The sequence below is a fragment of the Canis lupus genome, chromosome 11 (genome assembly GCF_011100685.1).
Source record: "Canis lupus familiaris isolate Mischka breed German Shepherd chromosome 11, alternate assembly UU_Cfam_GSD_1.0, whole genome shotgun sequence".
In the NCBI taxonomy this organism is placed as follows: domain Eukaryota; kingdom Metazoa; phylum Chordata; class Mammalia; order Carnivora; family Canidae; genus Canis; species Canis lupus.
This window is the reverse complement of record NC_049232.1, coordinates 38427998-38447584: the sequence shown is the minus strand read 5'-3', so window position 1 is coordinate 38447584 and position 19587 is coordinate 38427998. Positions and strand designations below refer to the sequence as shown.

Below are 19587 nucleotides of genomic sequence, written 5' to 3'. Positions count from 1 at the left end.
CAGGCAAAGCTATCGGTTGCTTTGGATCCAGGAAAAGAAGAGAATAGTTTCTGGGAGTGAGAGAAAAATTTCAGCCTGTAGGAAGAAAGGAGCCATCACTGCTGATGTTTACTGGGTACTTGCTCTATGTTTGAGGTATTGTGCGAAGTATGTTGCATGAAATGTTTTATTAAACGTCATCATAATCCTTTGAGGTAGATGCTACTGTTGATCACTGTTTTGAGAAGAAAACTAGTATATAAAGTATACTAAATATATAAATATATACTAAATATATAAAGTATATAAGTATAGAAAAAAACAAAACAGAAAGGTCATGATGGTGGAACCAGGATTGATACCAGTTGTCTCAAACTGGTGTATATCAGAATCACCTGGAGAGCTAATAAACTACACGGGCACCCAGACTCACTGGAGGTGGAGGAGTCTGGGCCTTTGTAACTCTAACAAGAGCTCAGCTGCTTCTGGTACTGACCAAACATCAGGAACTGCTACTGCCTTACAGCAGATTGCTTACAGATAAGATCGCTGAGGCCTACCTACACTAGGAAGAAATGAAGACCTAGCCAGGAGATGGTTGTCCTGGTTATGGAATAGAATAGAAGTGAGCTAGCTCAATATGTAAACTCTCAAGTTCTCAGATTGGCAAGCAAAGACAGGAATTATCTGTTTTTGGTGAATGGATGGTGAATGGGAGGAAGGAGGGGAGGGAGGGATCCCTAATCCTATTTCTGCATCTGAGTTCCCAACCTTGCTTTGCTCCCATCAGCTAAGTAGTGGAAAGACCTGAGATGGTATTCCATGGGCTACAATATGATATCGATTGAAGTCACGTGATTGTTTTATGTGCCATTTAGAATAAAACAAGCATTCATGAAACTGTCAACCGCTATCAATTATGAGACGCAACTAAGTTCCTAAAATCAGAAAAGAATTGTGTATCTTAGGATCGATGAAATATGGCACAAGCAATGAACTCTAATGAACTTGGTTCTGAAACTGAAAATCACTCAGCATGTTGGGGGAGGCTCCTGCTGACAGGGTCCAAAAAACAGAGTTCCAACAACATGGAAAATAGTCTGAACTGCAGATTTTATTTATTTACTTATTTTTAAAGTTTGTATTTATTTATTCATGAGAGACACACAGAGGGAGGCAGAGACACAGGCTGAGGGAGAAGCAGGCTCCCTGCAGGGAGCCTGATGCAGGACTTGATCCTAGGACCCCAGGATCGCGATCTGAGCCAAAGGCAGATGCTCAACCACTGAGCCAGCCAGGTGCCTGTGAACTGCAGATTTTAATAGAATTTGCTACAAGAATGAACGTACATACACCAAAAGCAGAGGACTTCAAACCACTCTTTTGGCTTTTATACTCAGATTTCTTATCTGTGACATGAGTTGTGGTAAGGCTTATCTATGTCAACAAATAGCACAGAGCTTGGCACCTAGGAGGAGACTAAAAATCCCCCTTTTCCCCCTTTGCTAAGTCTGAAGAGATTTTTAGCTTGTTTGCAGTCGGTTTTGGGAGGAGGAAGGAAACTAAAAGTGGTAGATGTCCAAAGTTAGAATGAAAGTCAGAAGGGCTGTATGGTCTAAAACAAATACCTGTTTGATGCTATTCCAAAGCAAATCTACTTTATGAGGTGAGGCCAAGCTATAATCAATTTTGTACTAATACTGAGTAAAGAGCTGTGCACACACAGGAGACTCTTCATAATTAGGAAAAGAAGGAATTATAGTCTCATCAGGATTCTAGTGCCTGATTAAAAATCCAATGCCTTAGCAATTGGATTCATAAAGAAAAAAGTATCAAAAATGTACATGACATTTAACTTACACTTTCTTTAATAGAACTTATGGGTTATTTTTTCTCAGTCACAATATGTTTTTGGTGTAAAATGATGAGTTTATGAATTTTAGATATGGCTTATGTTCTGAAGACCACAGTTCATACTTAATCAGGGCAGGTGACTTAAATGTAGATCCCTGGGAACCCTGGATGGCTCAGTGGTTGAGTGTCTGTCTGACTTTGCCTCAGGTTGTGATCCTGAGGTCTTGGTATCGAGTCCCACATCGGGCTCCCCGCAGAGAGCCTGCTCCCTCTGCCTCTCTCTGTGTATCTCATGAATAAATAAAATCTTTAAAAAAATGTACATCCTTAATGCTGCACCTTTTACTGGAATTTCACCTGCTTCCCAAGAGAAGTCCACACGTGGGGCCCACATTCAATAATGTGGAGAGCTACAAGAATTAGGGTGAAGGGATTTGCTGGCTTCCCACAGAGATTTATCATGGTGACATGAATCTGAAGTGTTGAATAGGGCACTGTTTGGTGAGAAAACAGGTAAATACCCACCCACAGGGAAATATTGCTGTCTCTGACTACAAATAATTACCTAAGGTACAAAAGTGATGCCACGTTATTGGCTTCGCACTATGTCAGGGCCACAAAGATTTCAAAAAGCCAGGGGTACCCCTTTTGAAACAGGTTCTACTTATTTGGAAAGGTACACCGAGAACACAGAAAGAGTTGTCAGCACATTGTAGCAATCTCTGCAGAGAGGCTGAGCCTAAATCTCACTCTTTCCTGAGAGAGTGAGGGCAAGTTAACATTTGGGATACTGCTGCATTTGGTGCCTTGGAAGGTCTTCCAGAATCAGGGAGGCCCTGAATGAAATGGTTCACTCTTTCTCGCATTCCTTCAGCACACACTTACGGTGTGTGTGTGGCACACTTACCTATTCAGTGCCAGGCTAAGATCTGTCTGCTGAGCCCTGAGGCCTGAAGAGTCGAGGCACAGCTGAAGCTTTAAGGACCTCTGAGACCTCAAGATGTAAAGCGAAGGGAGACCACAGGTTTTCCTGCCAATACCCAGGCAGCCATACACACCTAGGTGCCTCCACCAACCCTCCCCCGCCCCGACTTTCCTACGGCTGCTGTGGCCTTCACCAGCCTCTCTCCAGGAAAGAAGCAACAGTCTTCCACAGGGGCCAGGCCTCTCTACTCCATGTGTCCACCACACTGCCTTCCTAAAATACAAACTTGAGTCAACGCTCCTGGCCATGGCATTCAAGGCTCTGCATGAACTAGTTATGCTCCAGCCACTGGAATTTACTTCTCCTGTGCCTCTGCCCATGCAGGTCCCTCTGTCTCAAATGCTCCCTTCCCTTCCCTTCCCCTGTCTGCCTGGTGAATTTCCACTGATCCCATAAGACTCACTTTAGATTCCCCTTCTTTTTTTTTAAGTTTTTAAAATTAATTAATTAATTAATTAATTAATGCATTCATTCAGAGAGACTGGGGGGTGCGAGGGGGGAGGGAGAGTGAGAGACAGAATCCCAAGCAGACTCCCCACTGAGAGCAGATCCGACCTATGGCTGGATCCCATGACCCTGAGATCATGACCCGAGCCAAAATCAAGAGTCAGATGCTTGACATGTGTAAAGTGCTTCTCACACTGAAGCAAGTACTCTCTTCATTTATGAAACTCAGGTGACAGAGGTTTATTTTATTGATGGCCTTAACAAAATTAAAAAAAAATAGAAATGTTGTATTAGTTTCCCATACTTCCTATCTACCTGCAAACACATCATTATTTACTTTAGAAATTTTAATGGTCTGCAAAATTCAAAAGTCTGAGAACCACTGTTTTCATTTATCTAGAGCTGAAAAATGGACACAAACCACTGGATGGGTTTCTTAAAATCGAGATCCTGGAGTCCATAGGCAAAACAGTCCCACTGATATGAGTCCCAGCTCCACCAAACTGAAGTTGGCCAAGTAGAACTATCAATGGTAAGAATGCTGCCTTAGATTCATGGTGGGGCTAGTAACAGGAACAGGACAGAAGTATTGGAAAATCAGAACCTCTCCCAGCAGAGAGCTGAGAACTTGCTGATTGGTCACCAGAATGATGCCCAAGGATTTATAAAAGTCCTGCATAACATGGTTTCTGCAGAGCAAGCTAAACCTTTAGAGGAAAAATCTGTCATTAGTGCTCTATATGCTAGTGATTGGCTTTTTATTTACTTGAATGAAGGCCTACTTTAAGCGGAGTTCTAACATGGAGAAGACAATTGATATTTATGTATCAATAAACACAGAGACTAAGTAATATGTGCACTAAGCTTATTTCAGTATGACCAAAAAAAGAGGATTCCAGAAAATAAAAAAAGCATAACTCAAAGAAATGACCTTAAATATAAATCTTTAGAGTTTTAGAGTTTTTCTACACATTCTTTCTGAAATCACAATAAATAATGAATTAATGTGTCTATTTCTTTAGGCAGAGACCCCCTTACATCAGCAATAGTTAAATACACAGTTTAAAGAAAATAATATCATGACAGCAACATAAAACCAATGGAAAGTGCTGGCCAATTCATTCCTGTTCTCCCCGCTCCCCATCTCAATCCTTTCTGACATATTAGGTGGAAAGACCTATCTTTAGAACCATGTTCATTTTGCTCAACACAGTATATATCACCAGGACTTAGCACAGTGCCTGACATACAGCAGGTTCTCAATGAATATGCTAATTTGCACTGAAGGAAGGGAAGGGACCAACATTTTTTGGTGATTTACCATGTGCAAGGTCCCATGTGAAGTTATTTTCACACAGCACCAAATTTTTCACATTTTTTGTTGATACGGAAAGCAAGAGAAATAAAACCCATTGATATGATACAAGTCTAGGGTGAGCAACAAGTTTTACAGACTTCAGTCCCCCACCCCCTTTTTTAAAGATTCTACTTATTTATTCATGAGAGACACACACAGAGAGAGAGAGAGAGAGAGAGAGAGAGAGAGAAGCAGAGACACAGGCAGAGGGAGAAGCAGGCTCCGTGCAGGGAGCCCGATGTTGGACTTGATCCCGGGTCTCTGGGATCATGCCCTGGGCTGAAGGCAGCGCTAAGCTGAGTCACTGGGGCTGCCCTAGTCCCCCCCTTTTCTTGCTAGGTTATCTCAATGTTTATAAACCAACAATGATCCTTAAGTTTTTACTCAAGATTATTTTCCGGCAGCTTCATTGATTGATTACTCAGTTTCTTCTGCATAAGACATTTCAACATTTCAACCCCTTTCTACTATGGCCAGCTTGGCTGACTCCTATCTAAAGGTGCCAGAAGCCATAATAGAAAGAGAATGAACTTTTTTTTCAAAATAGTAAAGACTCTTGGGTGACTCAGTTGGTTAAATGTCTGACTCTTGATTTTGGCTCAAGTTATGATCTCAGGGTTGTGAGATGGAGCCCTGAGTCCAGCTTCACATTGGGCCTCATGCTGAACACTGAGCAAAAAGCATGGAGCCTGCTTAATATTCTCTCTCTCTCTCCCTCTGCCCCCCAATCTCCATTCACATTCTCTTTCTAAAAACAAATCAAAAACAAAGGAGTACAGACTCAAAGGAAAGAGTTCCAGATTCCAGGATCTGGATCCCAGCTTCTAGGTTTTCCTGGCAAATATGTCTCAAATCTCTTTGCAAACATTTATATTTTACATTCAATTATCTGCAAAATCAAAGGGTGGGAATAGGTAGTTAATTCATTCATTCAAACAACAAATTCACATTGAACACTTTGTATATATCAAACTCTTTGGTAAGGGGGATATAAATATATTCCAAGAGAAAATAAAACCAAACTCTTGCCTTCACGATCCCCAGTCAATTAAGATCACATTTTATGCCATCTTAAAGATTTCTTTCAGTTCTAACATGCTACGAATTTGTGTCTTGGGGATGCAAATATCAATGAAATTCACTCTGTAATGGTAATATCAAAGCATGTTTGTTATCTCAGACTGGCTATGAGCCACAAAGTAAGAATAAAAGTGTGGAAATTATATTTGGTCTCAATGACAAACGGTTGTAACAACTATAATGAAAAAACAGACTATTAAAAACAAAAAACCAAAAAAACCTTTCCTCGAAATCTCCCTTCAGCACCTGAACAGTGGGAATTCTCTTATTGTTTCCATTGTGCTTTTTCATTTCTGGATCTGTGCATGAAGTACAATATTTGCACAATACTCTGGCACACTTCATATGGTGACTGAGATGCAGCCGGGAGAGCAGGCTGAGAAACTGGACACCCTACCATACCTTATGATGGGAACCAAGTGAGGTGTATTTATTTTATTGGATACTTTGAATTTATTATAGGTTGCTCATAATTTCCTGTCTCATTTCTTTAGGGCTCTTGGAATTTATGTCAGGATGTCTTAGGTTATCAAACTCCTTCCCTCTTTTGTCCCAACATTTATGCCAACAGACTGAATTGACTTAGAGAAAGTCCCCGGACAAAAATTGAAGGGGAAAAATACCCAAAGCTTTAGTTGGAGAATGGCAGAAGCTTTGGAAAAAAATCTGAAAAAGCAATGAAGATGAAAATGGAAACTCTGTGAAAATTAATGTAGTGTAGAATTGGCGAACATACCACTTATTTCTTTAAACAAATAGAAGAAAGAACCCGCTTATGAGGTGCACCCAAATAATTCACAGGTGGTGAAACTATTAGAGTCTTGCAATTTCTTGCCTCAGAAGTGGAATAAATCTCCTATATTATAAATGGTGTATGCTCACACATGTGATTTTTCTGCTATTCCCTTTATTTCAACTGTCCACCTTTTCCATGCATAAGGCCTTTTTGGTTTTATTATAATTAATCTATTTTTAATAAGACTTATAGAGAAAAATCTGGTGAAGAAGCAAGATACAACCCACTAGAGCAATAGCACTTACAGAAATGTGATCCTAAATGAAATGTTTGTTTTTTACATGGATTTTTTTTTTTTTGGCCATTATAAAGTAAGCACGATGTAGTAGAAATCACATCAGATCGAAGTCTGCCAGCATGATGTCCCCATTATAGTGGGGCAGATAAAAATGCCCTAGATACTGCTCACCTCTAATTAATGGTAATTCTTACGGCTGTAAGAATTTGTTTGGAGGAAAGTTTTTCCCTAAAGAATTTATCTTAACTAAAATCCTGTTCTAGTGTGTTCGGCTACAAAAATTGATATTCTGAACTATGGAAATTGGAAACAAATTTTAATTTCTGAAATCAAATACTGTCTCATAATATCCATACAGATAATATACGTTAATAATCTGTGGGAAGCTATAATTTACAATCAGTGGAAAGCCATAATTTACATTTAATCCTATACATGGATAGAAATAAACAGATAGTGTCTATGCAGGTACAGGAGAGTTCCTTACAAGATGAGGCAATTTGTGGGGCAATTGAAAATAATAGTGCCCATCACAGAACTCTTCCCTACAGAAGACTGTTTTGAACAATTTTAAAAATAACTCTACAACAAAATGTCCAGTGAACTACCAAGCTCCTCATTGCAAAGACTGTATCCCTATCTACCATGGAACCTGGCTCTGTGTTCGGTAGACAGCTGGTGACAGATAAATGCCATGAATGAAAGTAATCACTTGAGGTTTTACAGTACTCTGGAGTTTACAGAACACTTCAACATTTAATGCCGCCTTTGTCTCTCATGACATCCTGGAGAGTTAGGTGAGATAAGCAGGAACAGTTCCTGAATGAGGAAACAGAGCTGAAGTAAATTCTGTGACTAGAGCAAGATCACAGAGATGGAACTGGTGCCACAGCCCAGATGGTAACACTGTAAAACCAATGCTCTTTCATGCCACCTGAGACACCTGCAAGAAAAAAAATCTCCAAGATAGTTGCAACTAGATACATTCAAGAAGTGTGTTTCACACACACACACACACACATACACACAAAGAAGTGTGTTTCACTTTGGATGTTGCTTGTGTGAAACATTTGGGATTTCTGCATTTGTGAGTCTGTTCCCCTTCCTATCACTTGTTCATTCCTTTATCTACTGACATTCTATCTGTAGAGCAGCACTGGTATTATGCCTCAGCTTCTGCTTCTCCATATCTCTTTCTGTTTAATCGACCTTCCCTTTGGGTCTGCATGGTTCTATGTCCTTGGCTGGGTTGATAGGTCCTGCTCTGCTCCAGAAAATTCCAACTATTTACTACAGCCCTGCCTCCATTGGTTCTTTTTCCCATTTTTTATGTGCCACTAATTCCTAAATTCTATGTTTGAAAAATGAGCATGGCTTCATTTTCCTATTTTTCCCACAGTTTTTGTGCTGTACAACTTGTTGCATACCTTAGAGCATGCTAAATACTCGAGGTATGCAGTAGGTTGCACACCACAAAGATTAAATCATCATGAAGATGACATGGCATCTTCTCATTTCAATTTTTCTATATAATCAATGGGAAGTGGAATTAATATTGACTACAAGTGAGTACTAGCATGCATGGCATCTAAATTTGAAGCATATCTTATTTAAAAAGATTTTCAGTATGACAAACAACACCTTGTCTCAAAGGTAAACGAAGGTTTACAAAGGTTTATTTCTTGGTAGTGGGTAAATGAATGTTCAGAAATGGAATTCCGTGAAAGTGACAGTGTGGGGTTCTGCTCCATGAAATAATTCAGGGATCCAGGCCTTCCACTTGGTGGCCCTGTCATTCCCTAATGTCTTGAAGTTCTCTACTGGAGTCTCTGCATCCTGTAGGTGGGTAAAGAGAGACAGTGCTAAGTGCTTGGAGGATTACATGGCAGATGTGAGTCCTAGAAGTCCCACTTGTCACTTCTAACTCTGTTCCACCGACTAAAGTTCAGTCACATGGCATTATCCAATCACAGAGAAGGCTGGGAAGTACAGTTTATCTTTGTGTCCAGTCGTAAAAACGTATGACTTAGTGAATCCATAGTGTTATCTCTGCTAAACTGAGAGTTTATAGCTACCTTCTAGTTTTATAAGACTGTGCCAACTCTAAGCATCATTTTCTAAGAACAAATTTCATAAAAGAAAAAATATTTGAGAACCAAATGGGTTAATGTCCTATCTTTTTTTTTTTTCTTTAAAGATTTTATCTATTTATTCATGAGAGACACAGAGAGAGAGGCAGAGGGAGAAGCAGGCTCCATGCAGGGAGCCTGACGTGGGACTTGATCCAGGGACTCCAGGACCACATCCTGGGCCAAAGGCAGGCACCTCAACCGCTGAGCCACCCAGGGATCCCCGAGAACCAAATGGGTTAAACAAAACATGAAACATGCAAAATTCATTCTATTTATCAACAGCAAAAGAATTGTCATTCACTTGTCCACTATATAGATGTATATGTTTAAGAGAGAGAGAAACAAAATATTTATCTTCTCCTGAGAAATTATTATACTGTTGACTTGGTCTTACCAAAACCAGAACGAGTGGAATGCTTCACTTGTGAAGTGGGTGTTCACATTTTCCCTTCCTATTTGTATTTTACCATCTTCTCACCTTTTCTTGCCAAGTCATTCTTATCCATCCTTTTCTTCATTCACTGAATGACATTCACTGAGATCTAATTTCCAGGCATTCCGACAGAGGTGGGAAGGACAAGTCACTCCTGCTGTCACCCACAATTTTGTGGAGTGAACAGAAATGTAAGCACAGTAGGAGAAGTACAATGACAGAGATAAATGAAAGGAAGCCCAAGAACTAGAAAAAAAATAACATCTTAAAATATTGCAGATTACAATTACTTATTTATGTCTCTGACAAACAATTACTAAATGCTAGCCATACACTGGGAAGATTTGGGGTGGGAGTAGTCAAGTAGAAAATATGGTATTTCTTCTAGAGAACGTTGTAGAAGTTAATGAGATAAGGTATATGTCTATGACTGAAATAGAGACCATTAGTAAATACAGGAAAATATCCAAACTGATTTATAAACACAGCCTCTAGAAATCCAACAAACATCAAGCCAGAGGTCACTGGTGGCCACAGACTACTATCATCAGGACAGCTTTTTGTCATGGCCAGAAAACTCCTAACTGCTCTCTCCATGCTGGGTGCTCCAGTTAGCAAAATCCCCAGGAGGAGAAACCAAAACAGTTAAGCTTTATTCAATGTAGGTTTTAATCTTGAAGTTCGGGAATTGGGGAGATTTAGTCATTTATTTTTGAGCTCATGGAAAGAAGGGGTTGATACCAACAGCTTACCCCAGTTAGCAGGCAGGCTCCCCACACAGCTGTGCTGGCCTATTTCAATTAGGATCCTTTAGGACTTACATCACCTCTGGTATGCCAGTCCTAAGCCGCTCATGAGCCAGTACTGCCAATCAAGCCAAAATTCAACCACATGGTATGGTTTTTATGATGTAGACAGAAAATGACATGAACTTGTCTCATTCTGGTGAAAATACAAAGTTGGAAGCCAGCTCTCTAGAAGAAGAAAATTAGTAAAAACAGCAGGCCTGTAAAACTTGATTTAGACACATTTTCCTGCAATTATCTCAATGCACTTAACTAGTAGGTTATTCATGATGATTCAAGGAATGCTCTTTCTCAAGAAAAGACTAGGGCCCTCATGCTAGGAGAGGTCACTTCTGGGTCGCTCTACTCATGAGACCTCAAGAAATGAGGGAAGGGTAGAATGAAACACTTAGATGAGAGAAATGTAAATAATTAGACCTGGAAACTGAACTAGACCTATTAAAAGCAGAGCTGTCACTTGACCAGAGAAACTGGTCTATACACATGAAGGAAACACCAAGTGTGTGGAGAATCAGCAAACCCAGTAACATCCTCTGTAAGTCCTTTCCTCCCTTAAACTAATTCACAAACAGCTATGATGCCTGTATGCAAAAGGCACTCTAGGGGATCCCTGGGTGGCTCAGCGGTTTAGCGCCTGCCTTTGGCCCAGGGTGCGATCCTGGGGTGCCGGGATCGAGACCCGCGTCAGGCTCCCTATGTGGAGCCCGCTTCTCCCTCTGCCTGTGTCTCTGCCTCTCTCTCTCTATGTCTCTCATGAATGAATAAATAAATAAAATCTTTAAAAAAGGCACTCTACTAGATGCTGCAGGAAATGCAGACATTCAGAGAACACTATATTGTTCCTGAGAGAGTTTAAAATTATATTTTGATTAAGCCATAATAAAGGGGAGAACCAAGTGACCAGGTTGTGTCTCATCCAAATAATTTCTGTGCAAAACGCCAAAACATTAGTGAGGTTTTTTGTTTTGTTTTGTTTTTAATGAGTAACAGGTACAGTGATTAATCATTTTTTACTGATTAAAATTACACAAACCCTGACCTTAATTTTGTTATCATTCGAACTTTGTATAGCATTTAAGTTTGAGTAATAGACTACTCCATGATGTGCTAGGGGACTGCTTTCCACCTTATTCACACATGTAGGTAAAGCAGAATCAATATGTACTAACATTTATATAAATGCACAAATAAATATGCTCACTTATTCACTTTCTATCTTTTTTCTCAAAAGTCTTCAATATCCATGTGGTCTTTGAAGGAAAACTTCCCTGGTGTAATAGAATTCTTTTGTAGTTCACTAGTGACCACTATTGGACACACTTTCCTCAACTTATATGAAGCGATAGAACTGGTTCATATGAAAATAAGAATGGGGGCCAGAAGGTGGTCCTGAATAGACCGAAACACTAAAAACAGGAGTCAGAGGAAGCGAAACTGTAGCTGACTATGTCTAGACAAGAAACTTCACGAAAACATGAAGAAAATCATGTATAAATAAATGTCTCACTGTGTTCTGTAGGTGCAGGTGAAAAATTCTTCAGCTTGATTTAAAGACAATCTAGGCGTGAGAAAAACAAATAGATGTAGAGTGAACAGTTATAGAAAGGTACTTGTGTGTGTGTGTGTGTGTGTGTGTGTGTGCGCGCGCGTGTGCACACCACCCTTTTTGGAGCAGCCCACAATCTGCTGTAAATAAGGGATTTAACATTCATCCCGCAAGTTAATGGTGCTTCTCGCCATCCAAGATAGATCCACTTAGATAATAGTGGAGGACAGTGCCAGAGCGATGAAGGGAATGGGCTATTGTGTTTGACTAGTTTCCATGTATAAATTAGTGCAGAGAAGAAAAAGAAATTCAACAGAAAAACACATGTACTTTATTATAATTCCGAGTGTTACTCTTGCAACTCCCATAATAGCAGGCGAAAGAGCTTAAAACCACTTAAAAGGAACAAAAAGCAAATGCAAATTTGATTAAATGCCTTTCTGACAAGAAGTGATTTGACTTCAAGTTTGGATGGACACATATGTCAATGGCCGGTCATGGTTTTTGCCACATTCCTTTTGAGCTACACAGTTGGGACAAAGGAGGGAGAGTGCAAGAGGGGAACAGGGGGGGAAGAGTGGGGAAGCTGGGTGATGTGATTTAATCTGACCCGAATATCAGGAGGAAATCTCTTGATCATTCATTAGTACTGTCCTGTGCATCCAGAGTAAAAAAGAAGTCTATGATGTATGAGCTTTGCATAAAAATATGATACAGAAGACACAGGGACCTCATTCTCTCAGAAGCAGGCTCCAAGGGGAAAGGATTTTGACAAGACTGAGGGTGAACAGTATTTGCTATTCGCACACCCTCAAGACTCAAGCTGCGATACAGATGATTCAGCGGTCGGTGATAATGAGCGCTGTTTTGAAGTAGAAACTGGACTTGCCACTAAGCAAACAGGATGTTTTCCAATAAAGTTAAAGAGATCTTCAAAAGTTACATGAATTAATTCTAAGAGTGGATAAACTCTTCTAATGTATAAGATGATTATGGGAAAAACAAGCCACCTAGTTCAATTTCTCCATCCAGACCAAAGGTTGAGCAGACACTGTCACACTTCTTGTTCTAAGTCAACTCCAGATGAAGCTCCAGGTCACTTTGTCTTAGGCCAATCATTTAATTTTTGGTTTACGAGCTGAAGGGGGCAGTTAAGGAGCAAACATAACAGGTACCCATAATATTTAACAGGCACGATGAGGCAAAAACCCAAAGTATCTCCAACAAAGACGGTGGACCAATTTACGTCATTGCTTCCATCGCTGCTAAATATTTTACAACCACAGTACAAAGCACACAAGTTATTTTCTCTTCATTATTTGACCTTTGAGTTCAAATATAAGCTTGTTTCCCTCTCTGCGAAATAGGTTTAAAAATGCCTTTTTGCAAGATGATTGTGCAGGTTCCTTGACATGCTTTTCAAACAACTGGCCTGGTGTTTGGCACATGCAGACACATGATCCGTGGAAGGTATGACCATTGCTGTTATTACTCTGCACAGGGATATCTCTTGGCGTGCACCAGTTTTTTTTTCTTGTGACTCTCAGAATCCTAATTCGTTTAAATACAGACCTAAACCAAACCTGGGTTTGATTTTATTTTATTCTCATAATACAATCATTGTGATTTAAACAAAGCATGTTTTGTATTTTAAATCTGATATAAACAAACATTTTTTTTCCCCACATAAGTCTAATTATATGCTCAAGTACATATATGAACATTCAAGATATCAAAGAAGGATATAATGCAGTTACCAAATGGGTAGCAAAACAGTCTATTCCTGAATGGGACAAGTTTTTCCAAAGTATAATGAGATCATATTTCCATATGAAGATACCAAAAAAGAAATGTGTACTGGTAATTGGCTTTATGATGCAATTAAATGGGGGAAGTAACACACACTTTTTAAAAAATCACAAAGAAGGAAAGATGAGGCAAACTAATGGTGTGTATATAAGTAACACGTCCCATATGGAAAAAATGAGACACCTTTCATAAATTGCTTGCTCCCCTAGCCATAAAGCACACCTAAACATTCTGCTTTTCATATTCCTCACAACAGCTAAAACGTGGTCTATTCATGCTTAAAATTCAGTTTGCCTTTAAGTATCTTTGAAAGCCTGAAAATACACTTCTATATTTATAGCATTTGCAGTGCAGCATTATGATTTCTTGGCTACAGTGATGCAAATAAGAAGTGGGAATGTATAAAATATTTAAACATTGTCTGATTACTCTATCTGATGAATCTTTGTGGAGTTTTTCAATTTGTACCAAATGGCTTGCTTCCCTTCTTCAAAATTATAGTGCAGATCAAATTTGTCAGAGTCTAACAGAACAAAACATTCCTTTAGCATCGGCAAATCAATGCAACTTATATATTCATTACGTTTTTACCTTGCGCCCTTCTTGCCTTATTACCTTCTGAGGAAGTGCTGGCATGCCATAAATGTGACAAGGAGAGCTACAATCACATTTGTTTGGAATCGGTGTGTGCAAATTTTGGAACCAAACCTTCAGATGAGGTTTATGAAGCTGCCTGCCCAGAACACTCTGGTTTAAAAAAATGTGCATTGCTATTAATATTTTGAGTGTAGATTTTTTTTGGACAGTAAATGTTCATTTTTTGCCCGTAAAACCAAGTATGAGTCACAACGGAACATTTACTTTGAGTCAAAAATGCAGTGTGTGCTGATGTTAAAGAGCAGAGCATCTTATCACTGTGACTATGGAAAGCAGCCACACAAAAAAGTCAGCATTTTCTTCTTCTTTAAAAGCAGATCTGAGATCAAAGACCATAATCCTCAATTCATAAATACTAGCATTAACTTGTATCCATAGAGGACTTACAGTAATTATGAGCTATAATCTGGGTTGGCTGCAAACAGGCTCTCGTTCCCTCTTTTACCTGGTTCGCTAGCACATGTGCACAGAGGGGGTAGGATTCATAAAAAGGCAGTGGGAGGAAAGCCCCTTACAGCCCACCCTTCAAAAATTCCAGGAACACCACCGTGAGGGAGTTTGATCTCAGGACAACGTCTGTTACCCAAATTCCAAGCATACACACCACCATTTAAATATACAGTCCCCAGCTCACGAACTCTATGCAGCATATCCTAAAGCTCCAGTCTCGATATTATGACATACCTCTCTCTATCCCACGAAGTCCCAAGCAGACTTTATTTTGCTTGGGGCGATGGGGTTAAAGTTCTGAAAGAAGTTTTTCCTTTTTTTTTTTTTTTTTAAATCGGGTAAATTATTTTACCTGGGGTTTGCAGATAAAGATACACATACACACACGAGCCCCCGACAGCACCCAGACTAAGTGGCAATAGCAACGTATTGAAATGAAAAGGCATTTACCAGGAGCAGGAAAGCCAGGAAGAGGAGCGGTGTGCCAGGAGTTGCCCGACGGCAGCATTCCATGCTTGGATCCTTGCCGGAATCCGAATCGGACACTGAATAAGCTGCTAAGTGCTCCTCTGCCTGCTGTCACATCCAGTACTGGTGCTAACACTCCAGCCCTGCCTATCAGCTTCCATCAGCCCCGCTCACATTTCCTGACCGAGGGTGGGTGGGTGGGTGGATGGGTGGGGGGTAAGCTGAATGGAATCTCTCTCGGAGCCGGCAGCCAGCCAATCAGGCTCCTGCTAATCAGACATGCTGAATAACAAAGCCGGGGGGGACAGAGAAAGTGTAACAGTGTGAGCAAAAAAAGAAAAAAGAAAAGAAAAAGAAAATAAAAATAAAAATAAAAATAAAAAAAATAAAAAATAAAAAAGGGGAACGGGACGAAAGAGAAAGGAGAGCAGAGCGCGCACAGCCGAGCCAGAAGAGAAATGCAAAAGATGCAGAGTTGCAAAAGATGAAGCAAAGCCCTCTACTTTTAACTAACCTGGTTGGTTCTTTGTGAGATACCTTTCCATTTGCCATTTGCTTGTGCTGGTGCCTGTTGCTTTGTAAAGTACAGTAGCTGCCTGTGACTCTGTATTGTTCCATTCAGGAGAGAAACTTAATCCCTGTCAATATATAACATATGCCATAAAGGGAAAGAGCCATAGACAAAAACTGACTTAGTGTGCTGTTTCAACGTGTTCTGTACAACTGCTTTATTCCTCTTCTGTAAAGTTCCTCTGTTTTCTCCCCTGACTCGGAAAAGGGAGACTGTGGAAGTTTTTGGGAGTTCCTCACTAAACCTAAATAAGGTGATATAAGTTACTCTGGGTATTAATGACTTGATCTACGGTGGGGGGCGGGAGAGAAAGTTGCTTCTTTGTAAAATGACGATTTAAAATGTCCAGGGTTTACTACACTAAAGGTACAATTAGAAATTTAGATCCCCTGGTTTAAAAAAAAAAAAAATCTGTTTAACAAAGACTCTGGGATGAGTGGGGCTGAAATTTGGGGTTGAGGAACAGCCTGGTTTTGACACACTGCCAACTCTCAACTATCTGCTGTGGCAGGGGGAGGGAAAGACAGGATGAATTAAATCCTCAGTTAATCCCCAAACCTTTTAACCAACCGTTTCAGCCTCCTCCTTATCCGTGTCCTTTATCAGAGCAGCTACAATGCAGCAGCAGAAAGGGCCGAAGTGAGACTACCTCCTCTTCTACTGTTGCAAGAGGCTGGGATGGGAGACACTCTGGAGGAAGTGCTAATGAGCAGTGAAATGAGGACAAGGCCAGCCACAGCAAAGAGAAGGTCAGAAAGCTTCTAAGTCTGGCTAATCCACCAGCAATCAAGATTTGACTCTACTAGAGGAGGATTTTATTACAGTTTTAGGAAAGTGTCAAGTGTCAAACAAGAACGTCTTTCCCCTTATCTGCTAAAAAAACAAAACAAAACAAAACAAAACAAAACAAAAAAAACACTGAGTGTTGGAAAGAATGAACTAGCAAACTTGACCCTCCATTTCCATAGGTGTGTCATGAGGAAGTTTCTCCTTTGTAGATTTCCCGATAGCCCAGAAATACATATGAAGGAGGAAGGAGACGTTCCTCTCATTAATAAAAAATACTAAGAAGAGTCGTGAAACACACAGCTATGGAAAACCTGATCAAGCCATAATGGGCATGTGAATACAGGCAATACAGGCAGGTTTGCCTGTATACATACATACCTGCAGCCCTGCTTTTCAGAAAGGTGAAGAAAAGCAGCTTGTTCAATGTCAGGTTACTTAACTTCCCATGGTATATCATTCAAAGACAAAAGAACTTTAAAATTCCCATTTTTAACCTGTTGGGAAAGTCCGGGAATACAAGGATCCACCTTGTCCCTTACTCAGGAAAATGAATAGTAAAAATTCATAACAAAGAGGTCCTATTTTGAAGTATGTTGTTCCCTTTCAGAGAGACTAGTTTTACAAATCTGAAAAAAAAAAAAAAACAAAACAGCGAATGCTCACAAGCTAAAGAGAACTCATGAGGAGATATAAAAATGCTTGATTGGTGTTACCCGAAATCACAATACTAAAGAAATGGATTGATTGAAATAAACTTTCATTCATAAAGCTATGTTATGTATCTCTCCTTTACACATTGGAGCTTCCTGCTACAGGGTTCTGTCTTCTACCAGTCATTAGCTAAAGAGTTCCAATTAGTTCTATAAAATAGAATATTTTACTGAACATTACTTCCTCCCTCTTCACACATAACCATCACTCAATAGGCAGATCCAAAGGGATAAACAGGTGATGGGAGAAGAAATAGTAGCAACAAGGATAATGATATGATATCATCTGCAGAAGAATAGGGGAAAAAATTGGCATGCTCAGAGAATAACTGGTAGCTACTAGTATACTCATCTAGAATCCTTCCTACCTTGGAAATAGATATTATTTAGATATTTTAAGTCCGAGATGTCTGCCTTGGAGTTTTGATGAACATGTTGATGTATAGCATGATGGGCACTTTCACCTCAGTATAGTCTCTGGATATTATGATATTTTAAAGTCAAGTCCTCAATTATCTGCTGAATGCCTGGAGGATGCCCACCACAATGTCTCATGCTTCTGGTCCCAGTGCTCATAGCATTCCCTTTCCTGTTGGGGATGCCCAGAAAAACTAGGAAAAGCAATTGTAAGGTCAAACATTACACACTGCAGGGTAAACTCCAAGCTCACTGTAATTTTAGGAAAAGGAGAACAAAATCAAGCTGGGTGAAGGTGATTGGGGTGCATTTGGGGGATGAGCTAATTTTGATAATTACTGAAGTTTGTCATATCTTGAAAGGCTGCAAATGGTTTCACATCCACAGTCTCACTTGACCTTTAGGAGTACTCTGTGAAGTTGATTAAGAACTCACCCAATTTTATATATGTGGAAACTGAGGCTCAGGGGGCTTAAATGACTTGCCTCAGGACCCACTGGCTAGTACTGGCCTTCAAATTGGGCCTTCTGACCCTAAATCACTCTCTTTCATATACACACATTTACATATGGATATGCATATCTATGCATATGTTTGTGTGTGTATATCCACCTTCATACTCACACCCTGGCAGTGGTCTCATCTGGGTTGGAGGGTGATGTTTATAGTGAAGGTAAAGGAGCCAAAGGCAGGCTACCCAGCTTTTACTCTGGGTATATGTTACCTGACAACGGAAAGTATCTTATTTTAATCTACAGTTTCTCAGTCTCCCACCTTTGTCATTTCTAAAACTTTTTCCAGTGCCAAGGAAAAATAACATAAAACCCTAGGTGATCTAGATCCTTACTCATGGCGGCCCGGGAAAAGCCCCTTAGCATGGGAGCAGGGCGTTGGCCGAGCTCCTTTTCCCTCTTCAGGTATCTACATTAAAGCCGTCTGCCAGTGTCTGAGCAGCAGCAGTGGCCACAGCTGCCATAATACTGGTTACTGGCTCCCTGTACAATATATTAGGTGAAATGAAAGCAGAAGCAAGAGAGAGAGAGAGTGTCAGGGCTGTCTGAAGCATCATTCCAAATGGTATGGATTTAACAATACTTAATTTAAAAAACACCAGCTTGGACAGGAGCAAGCTGTTAACATTCAGTGTGCTTTATGGCAGGAAAGAGTGAGCTAAACTCTCAGAATTTCTCTCCCTGGGGAGAATGCATTACAGCATTCACGCCAGAACCACCTGTCTCTTCTTGAGGTTGGGCCTCCTCGCTTGGCCCTCCAGTTGCAGTACTTGGAATGGAGAGGGCAGAGAGTCTTCTGGAAAGAACTCAGGGGTGGGGAGCCTTGATGAGCTGGGTAGGACCTCATCTCCCCTTTTGCAGGAGGTGGTAACGGCAGCTCCTGAGCCTTACTATCCTCACAGGCATGCGTGGAAGTTGTTCAATTTCCCTGGCTAATTCTGAAAATTAAAAGGAGGAAAACATGGTGTGGGGATGAATAAGATAAAACTATAGGAAGCCCACTTCTCCTCTCAGGGGCAGAGCGGAATTTGAGCAGGAGTCTGGACCTCTCCAATTTACCTAATATCCATTTAGCACCAAAGCATTTGGAATGTTCGTTATAGCTCCCAATCATCTTTCATGCATGAGCTCATGTGATGTGAGCAGAAACTCCGTAGGGTAGCGAACAGTAATTATCCTCAATTTGTAAGTAGCAAAACTGGAGCTCTTATATGGTAAGTGGATTCATCAACATTGCTTAGTAGCAGGTGGGAATTTGGAGTTATATCTAAAGTCTTCTGTCTGGAACTCGCTGAGATGTTGACTGATGAAAAGAGTTGCATTTACTGAGAGTCTCCTGTGTGCCAGGCACTGTCCTTAAGTACTTTATTATTTCATGTAATCCTCACAACAACCCAATGGGGGAGGTACATTTATTATTCTCAAATGGATAAGATTAACGGTTGATTAGCAGTCAACATTTCTCCCAGTGAGTGCCTTCCTGAAACAGAGAAGCCAGAAACCTAGAAATTACATTTCCCAGACTCCCTTGCAGCTAGGGTACCAGATATA

At 40.3% G+C, this 19587-nt stretch overlaps 1 protein-coding gene across 1 annotated transcript in view; it reads right to left on the bottom strand.

The window, feature by feature from the left end:
• Nucleotides 1-15220, bottom strand: part of ADAMTSL1 (ADAMTS like 1) — a 380207-nt gene extending 364987 nt beyond the window's left edge. Inside the window, 1 exon segment of the mRNA XM_038552482.1 lies at nucleotides 15020-15220. Within this exon segment, the coding sequence (XP_038408410.1) occupies nucleotides 15020-15082 (63 nt within the window). The 5' untranslated portion in view covers nucleotides 15083-15220.
• Nucleotides 15221-19587: the final 4367 nt, after the last annotated feature.